General features: G+C 43.7%; 1 protein-coding gene across 2 annotated transcripts in view; it reads right to left on the minus strand.

Moving 5' to 3' along the window:
• The window catches only part of SLIT3 (slit guidance ligand 3), an 815836-nt gene that overhangs the window by 113248 nt on the left and 687789 nt on the right, over positions 1 to 14799 (minus strand). For both annotated transcript variants that reach the window (XM_043985299.1, XM_043985300.1), the window contains 2 exons: positions 3056 to 3206; positions 399 to 473 (listed from right to left, as the gene is read on the minus strand). In XM_043985299.1, coding sequence (XP_043841234.1) covers positions 399 to 473; positions 3056 to 3206 — 226 coding nt within the window. The remainder of the gene's footprint in view (positions 1 to 398; positions 474 to 3055; positions 3207 to 14799) is intronic.

Raw genomic sequence — 14799 nt, forward strand, 5'->3', positions numbered from 1 at the left:
TGGCTAAGCCTCCATTTCCATATTGCTATTGTTTAGTCGTGTTTGACTCTTCATGACACCTATTTTGGGTTTTCTTGGGAAAGATACTGGAGTGCTTTGCCATTTCCTTCTCCATCTCATTTTACAGATGAGGAAACTGAGGCAAACAGGGTGAAGTGACTTGCCCAGGGTCACATAGCTAGTAAATGTCTGAGGCCAGATTTGGATTCAGGTCTTCCTGACGCCAGGCCTGGCACCCTATCCACTGTACCACATTGCCTCCCCGTTTCCATGACCCACTCCTCAAATACTTGACAATTATCTAGGCTCCTAAACTGTCCATTAGCCTTGCAGGCCCATTGGTTTTGCATCCCAGGTGAAATGTTGTAGTTATGGACCAGAGAGCCCTCTCTACTCACATCTTCCTCAGGTTGGGCAGCTTCTTGAAGATTCCAGTCGCTTCTAGGACAGAGATTTCATTGTCATTTAGGCGTCTGGAAGTGAAACAAGAGAGAAAAAGGGAATTAGGTATTAGAATAAATGACTCTGATTCCTCTCAGCCTACAAGGACTATGACCTTCACTGAGATGATGTCATAGAACTCCACAGGTCCATAGTCCCTAACAGAGTTAGTTGTATGAATGCTCCTCATTTGAATACTTGGCATCTTCATTCTAAAAGTAATGGAGAGGCACTGGAGGAAAAGAAAGACCACAACTATCTATCCACCCACTCAGGAATCACTCCCGTTTACCATAAAACATATCCATGTATATAATTATTTCAGCACCTAAACTCACTATGCATTTTTTTTAAGTGAGGCAATTGGGGTTAAGTGATTTGCCCAGGGTCACACAGCTAGTCTGAGGCCGGATTTGAACTCAGGTACTCCTGACTCCAGGGCCAGTGCTCCACCTAGCTGCCCCTCACTATGCATTTTAATTAAATTGGGTAAACATACTAAGTCTGTAGAGAGTTCTAAAGGAATATAAAGGTTAGATAATAATAATGAAAATAGCATTTATATATCAATTTGATCTTTGTAAAGTACTTTATAAAAATTATTTCATTTGATTCTCACAATGACCCCTGGGAGGTACCTGCTATCATTATCCTCTTTTTACAGTTGAGGAAACTGAGGCAGAGGTTAAGTGACTTGCCTAGGGTCATAGTGTGAGACTAGATTTGAATTCAGGTCTGGATTCTAGGCCCAGAGCTCTAACCACTGTGTCACCTAGCTGCCTTAAGACATTCTGGTAAAGGGATAAGCATGCATATCCACTGAGAACTATAATACAAAAGAGAAATAAGGTAGTGCAGTGGTCAGAGGGCTGGTTTTGGAATCACAAGAGTTGGGTTAAAGTCCTGGTTCTGATACATAGTGGGTGTGGTACAAGATAATCAAGACCACCTCCTAGTGCTGCAGGCAACTATCTGAGACTGGGTTACTGATGAGTAGAGTTCTCTGCATGGGCAGAGTGAGTTTCCACACCTGAACTGAAGAGACCATAGGTCCAGAATAAAGATGAAAAAAATAAAAACAAAAACAAAACAAAATAATACAAGAGATGTGTAAAAGAAAGTGCTAGAAGAGGTCTGAAGGGGTAAAGGTGATCCCTGCCTGGGGGTGGAATTAGGGAAGGCTTCATGGAAAAGGCCACATTTAATGTGAGCCTTAAAAAAACGGGAAGGAATTTAACTGATAAAGAGCTAAAAGGAGACATAAGGAACTGGGCACAGTAAAAACAGAAACCCTACATTTGTGGAGTCCTTTACAACCATCCTCTGATTTGCTGGCAGGTGGCATAGTGGTTGGAGTGCAAGACTTGGAGTCAAGAAGACCTGAATTCAAATCCTGCCCCAGACACTTACTGGCTATGTGACCCTGGGCAAGTCACTTCTTATGAATCTCAATTTCCTCATCTGTAAAATGGGGACAATGATAGCATTTACCTCCCAAGGCTGTTGAGAGGATCAAATGGGTTAACATGTGTAAAGCTCTTTGGAAACCTTAAAGTTCTTATAAATACTAGCTATTATTAATATGGTTACTATTTCACATATGAGGAAACCGAGAGCCAAATAAGTGAAGTAACTTGCCTATTGTCAAGTGGCTAATAAGAAGCTGAAGGCCAGAACGCCAGCTGAAGTTTTACTGACACCAAACCCATTGCTCTTTTGACCACACCACATGTCTATTTTAAAAATCTCTCAGGCCACCCACCACATCCAAGCTGCCTCCCTCTGCTTAGGCGATGGGAAACAATTTTTAATATGTATCCAAGGAAAGCTATTTGTAAAGGACAGACAAGGTCAGAAAAAGACATGCTACTAATTGTCAATGTTGTGTTGGATACTGGGATCATGGTCTGCCCACCAATAACCTTCATCAGCATAAATTAGTTAAGAAAAGACTCCGATTATCCCCTTCCTATCTCTCCAGTCTTCTCACACTTTACCCTCCCCTTATACTCTCCAAGCCAGCAGCACTGGCCTCACTGCTGTTTCTGGAATAAGACTCTCCATCTCCCAACTCCAGGCATTTTTTCCTGGTTATCACCTAACTCTAGAATATTCTCTCTCCTCATCCCTGCCTCCTGGATCCTTTCAAGTCTCAGCTAAAAATCTCCCTTTCTTCAAGAAGCCTTTCCTGGTTCCCCTTAATGCTAGTGCCTTCCCTGTGATATTACCTCCCATCTGCCTGAACATATTCTGTATGTGCAAAGCTGTTTGTATGTTTCTCTTCCATTAGAATGTGAACTCCTTGAAGGTAGGGTCTAGGTTTTTGCCTTTCTTTGTACCATCAAAGCTTAGTACAGTCAGTGCCTGGCACAGAATAGATGCTTTGTAAATGTTTGATGACTATTTACTGATGAACTATTTTATTAATTTACAGACATGATCATTTTCTGGGAGGCCAGAAATATCTTTGTCTTTTCTATGTACTGTCCCTACCACCACCCCCACATCTCAGGACTGAGTCAGGCGTCCCTCAATAGCAATGAAACACGTGATTCAATAGAGCCTGTAGGCAGCTAGTCTATAGGACAGCTATTGGTTATTACAGAAGACTTACAGGTCAGTTACATATTCAGGGATGTGGTTGGGGATCCGGACCAGTTTCTGGTTGGAGCAGTCCACGATGGTGCCTTCACAGCGACACTTCTCAGGACACACAAGGTCCATGAAGCAATCCCCACTGAATTTGTTCCGATAGTCCTCAGAACCTAGGCGGGGAGGCAAAACAGGGACCACATCAGCTTCACATATACCCCAGACACAGGTGCCAAGAAAAGATGGGAAGAGAGAAGGAAAAAAGGGGGTAGCCTGCTGCACTATCCTGTCTACAGATGCTCTATCTTTTCTAGAGACTGATTCATTAGACTCTAAGATTCTTGAGGGCAGGCACTGTCTTTTGCCTCTTTTGGTATCCCTAGTGCTTAGCACAGTGCCTGGCACATAGTAAATGTTGATTGATTCAGTACGGTACAGAAGGACAAGCACTAGACTAGAAGGAACCATTCCAGGCCCAGCTTTGCTACTTCCTAGTTGTGTGACTTTAGAGTAAGTTGTTTCCTATCTCTGGATTTCCTTGTCTATAAAATGAGGGGGTTAGATTAGATAATCTCTAAATTCTCTTCTTGCTCCAATATTCTGGTACTAGTCACCTCTTCCCTGCCTCTCCCCACACTACCACAGCCCCCTTCCCCAGTTTTCCTGACATCAATTATTTATAGACAGATGCTTAGGTATACTTTTCACTTTCATATTTTCATTCACAGTCTCAGGGATCAAAATTAAAAAATAATCAAGAAATTGGGAGTGCTTTGTAACTACTGCAGTTAAATCTCACTGGGGAAGGCCAGATTAGAATGATAAATTATTTTAAAGGAATTAATTTTTATTCCTTTGAGATATACAGGAACTAGAAAGGAACTAATGAAGGACGGCCTCTGAGAGGTTTTTAGGGGAATTCCTGTAATAAGGAGACAAGAATTATTTGCAATTTTACATCTGAAATTTCAAATTTTTATTATAAAATGTGTAATTTTTGTACCCTGCATGAGTACTTTTAAACTATCCAAAGGGACTTAAAAACAGTTTGTTTTCATATGTAGTTTAAAAATGTATTCATACTATTAACTTAGCAAAGCCTTTCTTTAACAACAAAACAAAGGGCAAACTTTAGGCCAATCCAACGAATGATTACAAATGCTAAATCGGTGGTGACTGAGGCGGCACTGGTCTTTTCTGGGTGATGATGGGGAAGACCAGGACAAACTTTCTCACCCCTTAGCTTCTCTTGACTCACATTGCCACTGATTCCTAGGTGGCAGGCATTTGCCTAAGCCTGAGGTAGCTCTGGGGACTGTTCCATTCCTGTCTTGTGTGCCACAGGAAGCCAACAGGAAAAAAACACATGGCTTCCATTCAGTCAGGGGCTTTCTGTGTCAATGTATTAGGCAAATTGGCCGCCCAGGGCTCTCTAGTCCTATCTCCCCATGCACTATACTGATTTGGATGCTTTTTCCCTAGACACTGATTTGGGGAGTTTCAGACAGAACCTCATTTTGCGATTCCTTGCCAAGTAACTTGTTCTCTTTTGACGGGTCCATGAGTAGAAGTGAAACAGCATTCCATTTCATTTATGAAAGTGTTTATAATAGGATTTTTGAACCAAGATATCAGAGCCACTGATCAAAGGAAGGCAGAAAGAGACAGAAGAAGGATATAATTTACTTTACAACAATTAGAGGAACTAAAAAAAAGGGGGGGGCATCGACTACAAGATAGCTTTTGAGGTTAGTAGCCTATTAAATGCATTTTCATCATATTCAAGGAGAGGCCAGTTTGCACCTAGGAAGAACCTTCTCTAGAGAGAGTATGGCTAGATTACAATAGAGATATCTCTGTGACAAACACATTAACCCATTTTAATAAAATGATCTTGCAATTAGATTTACTGAAGTTATCTATTATTCTCAGTTTTCTTCTCCGCTCCCTTGCTATTGTTGCAGTTGTTACTGTTGGTAATAAAGACTGGGTTGGGATCTGATCTTTATACATGTGGGACAATTGTTAATAAAAATATTTGCAATCTAAGGCTTCCTAACTCAGTCCTGGCCCTGAAATGCAGGCCCTGTCACTTCGTATTTCATTACCGAATTACCCAGAGCACCTTAGAGCCATTTGTTAGACCTAATGATTATAGCTACCAAAAAGTATTTTTTAACTTTTCCAGAGCTTTAAAAGTCAGTGGCAATCTCAATGCAGATCTGTCACTGCCAGAAATATTTAGGAGGAGAGGGCTAACTCCAAGAAGGCCAGACCCCTCCTCTTCAGAGGCATTTGGAATGAAGAGTTCTTGGAGGCTTTTGAGTGGGGCTATAAAACTCCACTTGAAATGGGCCTTACGAGAGCTGATGTCATCTTGGCCCTGTGCCTCACCCCAGGGGGCCCCGCCTCCACCCACACCCCCCAGCCCCATCCCAGCAGGCAGCTCTGAACGACATTTGTGTGATCGGCTGAGAGGGAGGAACCTAAAACCTTTAATAAGGGGAGGCAGGAGAGAATCCACATTTTTCCATAAGTAACACAATTGCATTATTAATTCCTGCTCAGGCGATGTTCTCCAGGAGGGGCACATACACTGGGAATCGAACATTTGCATGATTTCCTTGCCAGGAGCAGTCTGGACTCCCTCTCCCTGCATACAGGGCAAGCACGTTAGGCGGGGCACCATCCAGCCTGCTGCCTTTAATGATGTGTGCTCTGGAAAGTCAGTATCCCATTGGAATTACTGAAAACCTCTAGCTGGACAGATGGACCCTACCAGAACTGGATCAACTTTGAACTGTTAAGTCTCATAGTCTGGTACAGGTCATTCCAGAACTGCTCTAGGATACTTCCCCCCTTCCCTTTTGTCCTCCCCTGTCTGTCTTCACCCCCCAACCCCAGATGAGGTGGCTGAAAGAAAAAAAAAAGACAGAAACAGAGAGAGAAGAAGGGATACAGGACAGAAAGATAATGGGGAGGAATGAAAGTCTGCAGGGTTTTGTTGGTTAAAGAGAGTTATCTGGACAAGCACACAGTCAGAAGTGATGAATGGCACACACAGCGCTTTGCCAGGCACTCAAACCCATCCATTAGTCTGCAAAGGCAGAGGGAATCAGACGCCAGTAACCTGATAACATTTACTATTTTACTAGAAGCCTGGTGATCACTTGGGCAGGTGGCTGCCCTATTAAGTTATTCCCATCAGAGAAACTAATGCACACCCTAACCATCTGCCTGCAAGGCTGAGTTAAATGGCTCTGGCCTTCCGGCCATGCGCTGCTTTTTCAGGACAAAACTGGACAGAGCACTTTAAAGTCCAAGTGATTGAAGGGGCATGATTAAGGGCTGGTTGTGGGAGATTCTTCTCATCATTGTAAACAATCCATCTCAGCATAGAGAGAATGGGAAGGGAACAGAGTTTGTTTTCTCCACTCCAAAAAGAAAGGAAAGTTCTGAGGCTCACAGGTTTATTTTGAAGCTGTTACTCACAAAGGTATTGCTGTGGCTTTTGCTGGAGGGGGAAATCCATTTGAATTGCTTATAATCCCTACAAGATTTCCATTCTATGATAGACATAGTACCTTGAGAGAGAGAGAGAGCCATGATATTGAGTATTAAAACAAACTAACAATCACCTATTTAATGTTCTACTGTTCTTACATTGTTGGTCAATAAGACTGACTTCTGCACTGAGGGTAAACTGAGGCCTATGAGCCACTCAGAATCACATGATGATATTCACACAAGCTGGGAGCGTAGGCTGCCGAACACTGGCTTGGGAGGGAGCAACAACATGAAGTTCAGAGTTGGGACTACTTGGCCACAGAGATTCCTTCCAACTCTCACATTCTCTAATTCTCTTTTGAATTCTATTTCTGTTAAGTATTATATTTGAGAATACTGGGGGTTTGCGTGTTAACTCTGCTAATTATCAGCTGAATGACCTTAGGAAGTTCACTCACCTTTCTGGTCCAGAGTTTCCATCTACATAAATGACAGGACTAACTAAGGGGATCATTTCTAAGGCTTCTCCCAGCTCAAAAGCCTATGGTTTTATGAAATTGAGCTCATTTCCTATGGCAGTAGCTATCACAGTTTATAATGTGTCCATTTAGAGGGGAGCAGGATTGGGTGGTAGTAGTGGGGGAAGAGAAGCAGAGAGTTCTTCTCCGTATTGACAAAGCATCCATTCCTCTGTAAGGTCCCCACTAGCATGCCTTGCTTTGATGAAGGAGAGCATCTCTAACAGGGGCAAAGCAGACTTTTGGCCCTCCCGTTACTCAAGACTTGGAAGCGGTGGGTGAATGCTGAGCAGCCTAGGGACTGGGACTGGGGCCTGATCAAGGATGGAAGGACCATCCAGATTGCTTAAATTTGTGGATTCTGTTTGCCAAGGTGAACCCACCCCACTGCTCAATTTCTAGACTCAGGATAAAGTGTTGTCCATTACTTCTTACCCTAAGGGTTGAGGGAGGCCTGAAATAGTATGACATTCCTAACACAAAGTCTTTGGAAAAGCTATACTGGGATAAAAATTCTGGGCTAAGATTTTCCCATGAAGCATCTGAACACGAGCATATACCTGGAGAAGGAGATTGATAGTTTGTCCTTTTTTTTTTTTTCCTCCTCTTAGGGAAAAGGAAAGAGTTGAGATATTTCAAGCTGTCTCAGGATCCCAATCAACTTGGGAGTATCTTGACTCAACTGAGTACTCCTTCCTTTCTCCTAAGGGGTAGGTGCCTTGCTGAATTTGTTTAGAGACTCGGATTCCAGTCTAGCCTTTGGCACAGACTTGCCGTATGACCTTCGATGCATGAATCCTCTGTTCCTCACTTTTCCTACCAGAAAAATAATCCCCCTGCCCGCCCCCAACCACCTCATAAGTATACAGAGTTAAACAACGTCGGGCAATTCACAAGTATCCCGCTTTGAAGTGAGTAGGGAACTTGGCCCACGCATTTCCTTGGTCCATCCTTCGAGTCCCCTCCAGTACCGGGCGTGCCCTGGAGGGTGGAGGGTTGGATGTGTGGATGGGCAGGAGGTTGAGGAGGAAGCCCAGATCGTCATGGCTGTGGCAAGGCCTGAGGCTGGTGGAGACGGCATTCCCAGCGGCGGTCCGGAGCAGAGAAGAGAAGAGTCCTGGCGGCGGCGGCGGCGGCAGAGGAGCAGCAGCAGGAGAGGAGGAGGAGAAGGCGGAGGAGGCGCTGGGCCATGCTGCAGAAAAGCACGGAGCTTTCCGCGGTGCTTGACAGAACCATGTTCTGTTTCTATCGTTCCACCACATGGTTAGATCAAGCACAAAGGAAAGCCCTGTGGCCTGTCAGAGTCAAGGTTAGGCAGCAGCATCACAGAGAGGAGAGGAGCGCTCAGCTCAGAGGAAGCAGCGTGGAGAGGAAGCGCGAGCCTGGCTGGCCGCTGGCGCGGGCGCACGAGGCTCGGTCACTCGGCCTTGGCAGAGGCCTGCAGCTGCCGGGGGCCTGTTAGTGCATCGGAGGAGGCTCCCGCTGAAGGGCTTCCAAGGACAACAGACCGGCTTCCCCCCTTTCCACCTGGCACAGGGGAGACACAGTGGCGGATGCACAGAGGTGGCAGCAGGCTATGGAGGCTTGTTAGACACACAAACTTGGAAGGTTTGGAGTTGACCTCAACCCCTCCCAGTGGGGACATTTCAGGCCACAAGAAGATATTGACAAGACTGAGCCGGCTGCCTGGGGGTCTGGACTGGTGTGGTCCATCGCAGCCCCAGGGCTGAATCTTTCACCCCCTGCCCCCCCACCCCACCCCCGCCGCCTTGAAACTATTTATGAATGAGCTGAAAAGGAATCCAGAACAGCGGGAACTTGTCCTGAGTGGTTTCCAAATTTCATAGATAGTGAGGCCCCCCTTCCCCCTTGTGTGATAGCAGCAAATGCCTCCCTGTCATCTCCTCTTCTCACATAAAACAATAGACATTTCCCAACAGAAACAGTCTGACAGTAAAAATCTGGTAAAATAGAAACAAAGAAATGACATACCACTGTTTCCTACTTTTCCTAACTGTGAAATTATTCCCAGGCTTCCTTATCTCATAGGAATAGAGAGTAGGGTGAAGCCAGGCAATTCACATGAATGGTGCTTGAAAAATGAAATGTACTCTCTTAATAAGTGGTCCCATTCCTATTGACAAAGTTTAACTAATTCCTTTTATCATTTCACCCTTCAGTTCCTCCCCAGGGCTAAGGCAGATTCTTCCCAGACAAACTATTGTCTCATCTCTTCTAAATTCAGAGGTCTCCCTGAAACAATCGTGGGTATCCCACCATTGCTTTATAATATTTTCCTGTCTTCCTCCAGATCAACTGGAGGCCTGGCACCGGGGAGAGAAGTAGCATTGCAAAATAACACTGGGAGACAGATAGCATAAATACATTGAATTCATTGGGATTCAAGAAACAAAACAGGTATCTGCCTCCCAAAAAGTCTTTTATGGGATGTCACTCCTGGCCCAAAGAATTGTCTGGGGCCTTTTAAATTTCTAATATAGAGCTGATGAAGAAAAGAAAATAGACTAACGTGGGCTATAACCATTTGAGAACAGAGGGACTCATAGGATTTAGAGCTGGAAGGGACTTTCAAACTCATCTTATCCAACCCCTTCAATTTACAGGGGAGGAAGCTGAGGCTCATGGAGGGAAGGGACTTGCCTAAAGCTAAAAAGTAACAGGATTTGAAGTCAGATTCTTAGATCCCAAACCAGCTCCTGGACTCTATTGTTTTATTTTGAATATGTCTATGTTGAACCAAGTTATCTTTTCTAAAATTTAGGTGAACACACTTCTTTTAAGTTTTCCATCTATACTTAATTCTGATGCTTAAATCAGCATCAATTTTTTTTTTTGCAGGGTTAAGTGACTTGCCCAGGGTCACACAGCTAGTGTCAAGTGTCTGAAGCCGCATTTGAACTCAGGTACTCCTGAATTCAGGGCCGGTGCTTTAACCACTGCGCCATCTAGCTGCCCCCCATCAAAATTTTTTTAAAAAAAACCTTTTTGTGTGTGTGTGTTCCAGGGACTGGGAAGGATTTACTCATTCTCTGTAAATATATTTCCAACTGTTCAGGGCCTATCCCCATGAAGCTCTTCTTCTTAGGTGGTATTCTCCACTTGACTGTCATTAGATCTGAAATTTTTACACATGAAATTAATCTTCTCTGCGGAGATAGGCTCTAACACTGCCTACCACTTCCTAAAAAGGCTCTGGCTCTGGGACTGGGTCATCCAGTCATTTATTTCTCAGAAGTCCTGCCAGATTGGGGCTATCATTAGAGAAGCCCCACCGTTCTCTGGAGCTCTCACAGATTTAAAATCAGGCCCCTAGGAAGTCCAGACCCGCTACAGTGGAGCTCTGGAGTTAAGCCTTCCTTGGCCTTGGCTTTATATCTTGTCACAGGGTCAAAGATCTAGAGCTAAATGGAATTTCTTCTCACTCCCTCAGTTTATAGATAAAGAAACTGAGGGAGGTCGAGTGATTTGTCCAAGGTCACACAGATAGTAAGCATCATAAACAGCTTTGAAATTCCACATGAATGTGCAAATTCTTTGATCTTATGACTCAGAATTCAGCATCTGAAGTAGAGAGAAGAGTAGCAACTCCAGGACCAGGCAAAAACCCTTGCCTTCACAAGATCAAACCTTATCACTTGATCTTACTTCTTTTTTGCTTCTCCTCCATGAAAGAAAAAAAAAAGAGTAGTGAATTATAGTGGTAAGAGCACTGATCTTAGAAGGTCTGGGTTCTAATCCTAGCTCTGAATTTCTCTGTGTGGCCTTGGGCAAGTAACATCCCCTTCTTGAACCTCAGTTTCCTCTTCTATAAAATGAGAGGGATAGGACTAGACAATCCTCTACGGTCTTTTCTTTTCCTGCTCTGACATCTTGTGATTCTACTGGAATCATTTTACCATTTGATTTATCCAACAATCAAACTGCCTCCAAACTGGGCAGACCCAAGGTATCACCACATTTTTTCCAAACTTAATCGTATTTCATATACATGCCTATTACTACAGAAGAAAACCAATAAGCAGCAGCCAGCTTTTAAATAACAATATATTATTTTGGGAGTAGCTTTTTGATTCTCACCCAGACAGACCATGCTTTTCAGAAGGGCTTAATCCGATGCCCAGATTACACAAACCACCAGTATTCACCTCTAACCTGATATTGGCCCCAGGCGCCGGATGCTGCTGATATTGAGAAGCAGAGATGAGACAGCTAGGAAACCAGATGTGGCCCAGCCGAAGAATGGCTTTCCAAGTTTCAGAAGCAGAACTCTAATTGGGTTTTAATTAAATCACCCATCTTTTCAATAGGGGAGCTTTTAGGGCAAAGTAAAACGAAGAGTTATTATCTGCCAAACTTAATATCTGTCACTTGCCCTTCTTTGTCTCTTAGAAGCCAGATAATTTCAGACACAGAGCTTCCTATACCATAAGAACAGTGTTACCCAGTATCTTCTCCTATTCCCTGATTTAGGAATGCCTTGGGTTCAGGGGCAATGAAGTCACCAGAGGACAAGGTGTGCCTCTTTCCTCCATTTCCTTCTTTCTTTCTTCTTCAATATCCAAATTATATTTCCAGGGGGATGTTTCAACAGGAGATATAAAGTCTTATTCCTTAAGAGCTCAATAAACAATAATTAATCAACCGAGGGGTTGGTTAAGTTTTTAGCCAGTTATGTCTTCTTGTTAGATACTGGCAGGGTCTCTTTGACCTAACCCAAATTCCTAGCTCGATTTGGGGGTTTCTCCTTTGGGAGGAACATTCAGCCTTCTGGTCTCCTGCAACTCTATTATTAAGGAGCTAGGTGTGGATGGTCTTTTCCATTTCCCCTTCTCTTGCTCCCTTAGTCTCACCACTGCTCATTATCACCTCTACCAGAAAGGAAAGGCAGACAGAAAAATCCAAATATGATTGGCCAGAGACCATCTGTTATATTTCTTTTCTTTTCTTTTTTTAAAGTAACTATAATATTAAAGTTAGTCTGAGGAGGGAACTATAAGGGAGATGGGGATTTATTTTTCAGGCTTGACTTCTCCCTGCTTCTCCCCCACCCACCCCAACTCTTAGATAATTGGGAATTGGTGGCACCTGATTTTTACATAGGAAAAAAATCATAGACTTTGAGAATTGAAAGGGACCTCACTGACCATCTAATCTAACACCCACTTAAAAGGAACCCTACCCCCAACATACTGGGCAAATAATCACTCAGCTTCTGCTTGTAGGCCTTCCTTGAAGAGGAATCCACTACCTGTTGAGACAGGCAACTCCACTTCTGGACATGTAGACCACCAGGAAGCTTTTCTGGCTGTCACATCTAAATCTGCCTTTTTGCAACGTCCACCCATTGCTCCTGGTTCTGTCCTCTGGGGCCAAAGAGAGCAAGTGTAATCCCTCTTGCACATGACAGTCCTTTAAATACTTGAGGATAATGTCCTCCCTGAGTCTTCTCTTCTCCGGGCTTAAAGATCCCAAGTCTTTTTTAAATGATCCTCATATGGTAAGGACTCAAGCCCCTCTGCCATCCCATTTACCTTCCTTTCTGGATGCTTTCTGACTTATCTCTTCAGTCACTTTTTCAGTCATGTCTAACGCTTTGTGACCTCATTTGGGGTTTTCTTGGCAAAGATACTGCAGGGATTTGCCATTTCCTTCTCCAGCTCATTTTACAGATGAGGAAACTGAGGCCAACAGAGTTAAGTAACTTGTCCAGGGTCACGGCTAGTAAGTGTCAGAGGCCAAATTTGAACTCAGGAAGATGAGTCTTCCTGACCCCAGGCCTGGTACTCTATCTACTGTGCCACCTAGCTGCCCTTTCAGCTTATCACTGCCCTTAAGCTGTGATTCCAAAGACTTAATATTACATTCTAGATATTGTCTGACAAAAGCAAGGTATGGAGGAAATATTTCTAGGTCTATAAATTGTGCCTCTCCTAATGCTGCCCAAGACTGTGCTAAAGTTTTTGGCAACCACATCACACTATTGATTCATATTAAATTTGTAGTTCCTTAACACCCTCACATTATTTTCAGACAAACTGCCATCCCAGCACATTTCCCATCTTGTTCTTTTGAGGTTGATTTTTTGAACCTCAGATTAAGACTTTGCATTTACCCCTGGTGAATTTCATTTTAATCATTTTATCCTAGCATTCCAGCGTGTTAGGATCTTTGTGAATCCTGACTCTGTCATCCACTGTGCTCTCTCCCTGCCAGCCTTGTGCTATGTCCAGTTCAATAAGGGTGTATGTAGTCTATGCCTTTCTCCGGGTCACTGATAAAATGTTCAACAGCAGTGATCCCTAAGCCCTTCCACTGGAGACATTTTGCCAAGTTGAGTTGCTACTGAACTTTTAATGATTACTTCTGGAGTCTGCCATTTAACTTGCTCTAAATTCATTTCATTATTACTATTGTCTAGTCAACATCTCTCTCATTTTTCCACAAGAAAAGTATGGGATATTTTAATAAATGCCTTGCCAAAATCTAGATGAACTACACCCATGGCATTTCCTCACATTTACTAATTTAGTAACCCCATCAAAAAAGGCAATAGGGTCAGTATGGCAGGGTTTTGATGGCTTGATGAAGCCTTGCTGTCTTCAGCAGTTCCTTTTCTAAGCATCTCTTTAATGATCTGTTCTAGAATTTCCCTAAGAATACATGTAAAGCCCATTGGCTTATGGTCTGGAGATTCTGGACTTTTGTCCTCAGAAAGAAAAGGCCATCTGGGGACATGGCTGCTGTGGCTTTCTTGGAATATGACCCCGAGCACAATTCTCTTGCCCCTGTTTTTTCAGATGTGACAGGGTGGCCGGTGCATTCTCCTCATACAGCAGCATCTGTCACAGGTCAAGTCACGGAGACAGTGGTCAGCTTCGTTATCTCTGCCTGCTCAGAGGCCAGCTCCAGGAGAGCAGAGGGGAAATACTGGCGGAATCTATTTCTAGCACAGTAACTATGCAGATGAAGGTCGGTAGGGGGAGAATTAGGTTGTAATTATATAACAGCTGACATTCGTCTCTGGTGTTTCAAGGTTTGCGAAGCACTTTATTCACATGTCATCGAATTCTCCTAACAGCTATACAGATGAGGAAACTGAAGCTGAGAAAGATTTAGTGAGCTGCTGGTGGTCATATAACTGGCAAGCATCAGAGCCTGGAATAAACCCCCTGTATCTTCTTACAGTCTTTAAACCATGCCACCGTGTCTTTCTTCTGACTATGAGACAGACACTGAGCAACAGAATCTAACCAGTTCCCAGAATAAGGATTTATTTCTCAGGTTGGGATTTGAAGGCAGGGAGTGGCAGGGAAGCTAGGTGGCATCATAGTGCACAGAGTATGGGGCCTGGAAGACATCTTCAAGAGTTCAAATCTGGCCTCAAGTCGTATTACCCTGGACAAATCCCTTATCCCTGTGTGCCTCAGTTTCCTCATCTGTAAAATGAGCTGGAGAAGGAAATGGCAAACCACTCCAGTACCTTTGCCAAGAAAACCCCAAATGGGGTCACGAAGAGTCGGACACGGCTGAAATGACTGAACAACAACACTCCCTATAGGGGATTACAAAACATGAAGATCTAGCCTGATAGTCAAAAATATATATATTCTTACTTGTTCCTATTAGCCCTGTGTTCCAGGGCAGTGGCATTCCTGTGAACTAAATTGGTCTTTCCCTTCTCTTATTGTGGAGAGATTAATTGACTCCAGGTCCCCACTAA

The sequence above is a fragment of the Dromiciops gliroides genome, chromosome 2 (assembly GCF_019393635.1).
Source record: "Dromiciops gliroides isolate mDroGli1 chromosome 2, mDroGli1.pri, whole genome shotgun sequence".
Taxonomy (NCBI): Eukaryota; Metazoa; Chordata; class Mammalia; order Microbiotheria; family Microbiotheriidae; genus Dromiciops; species Dromiciops gliroides.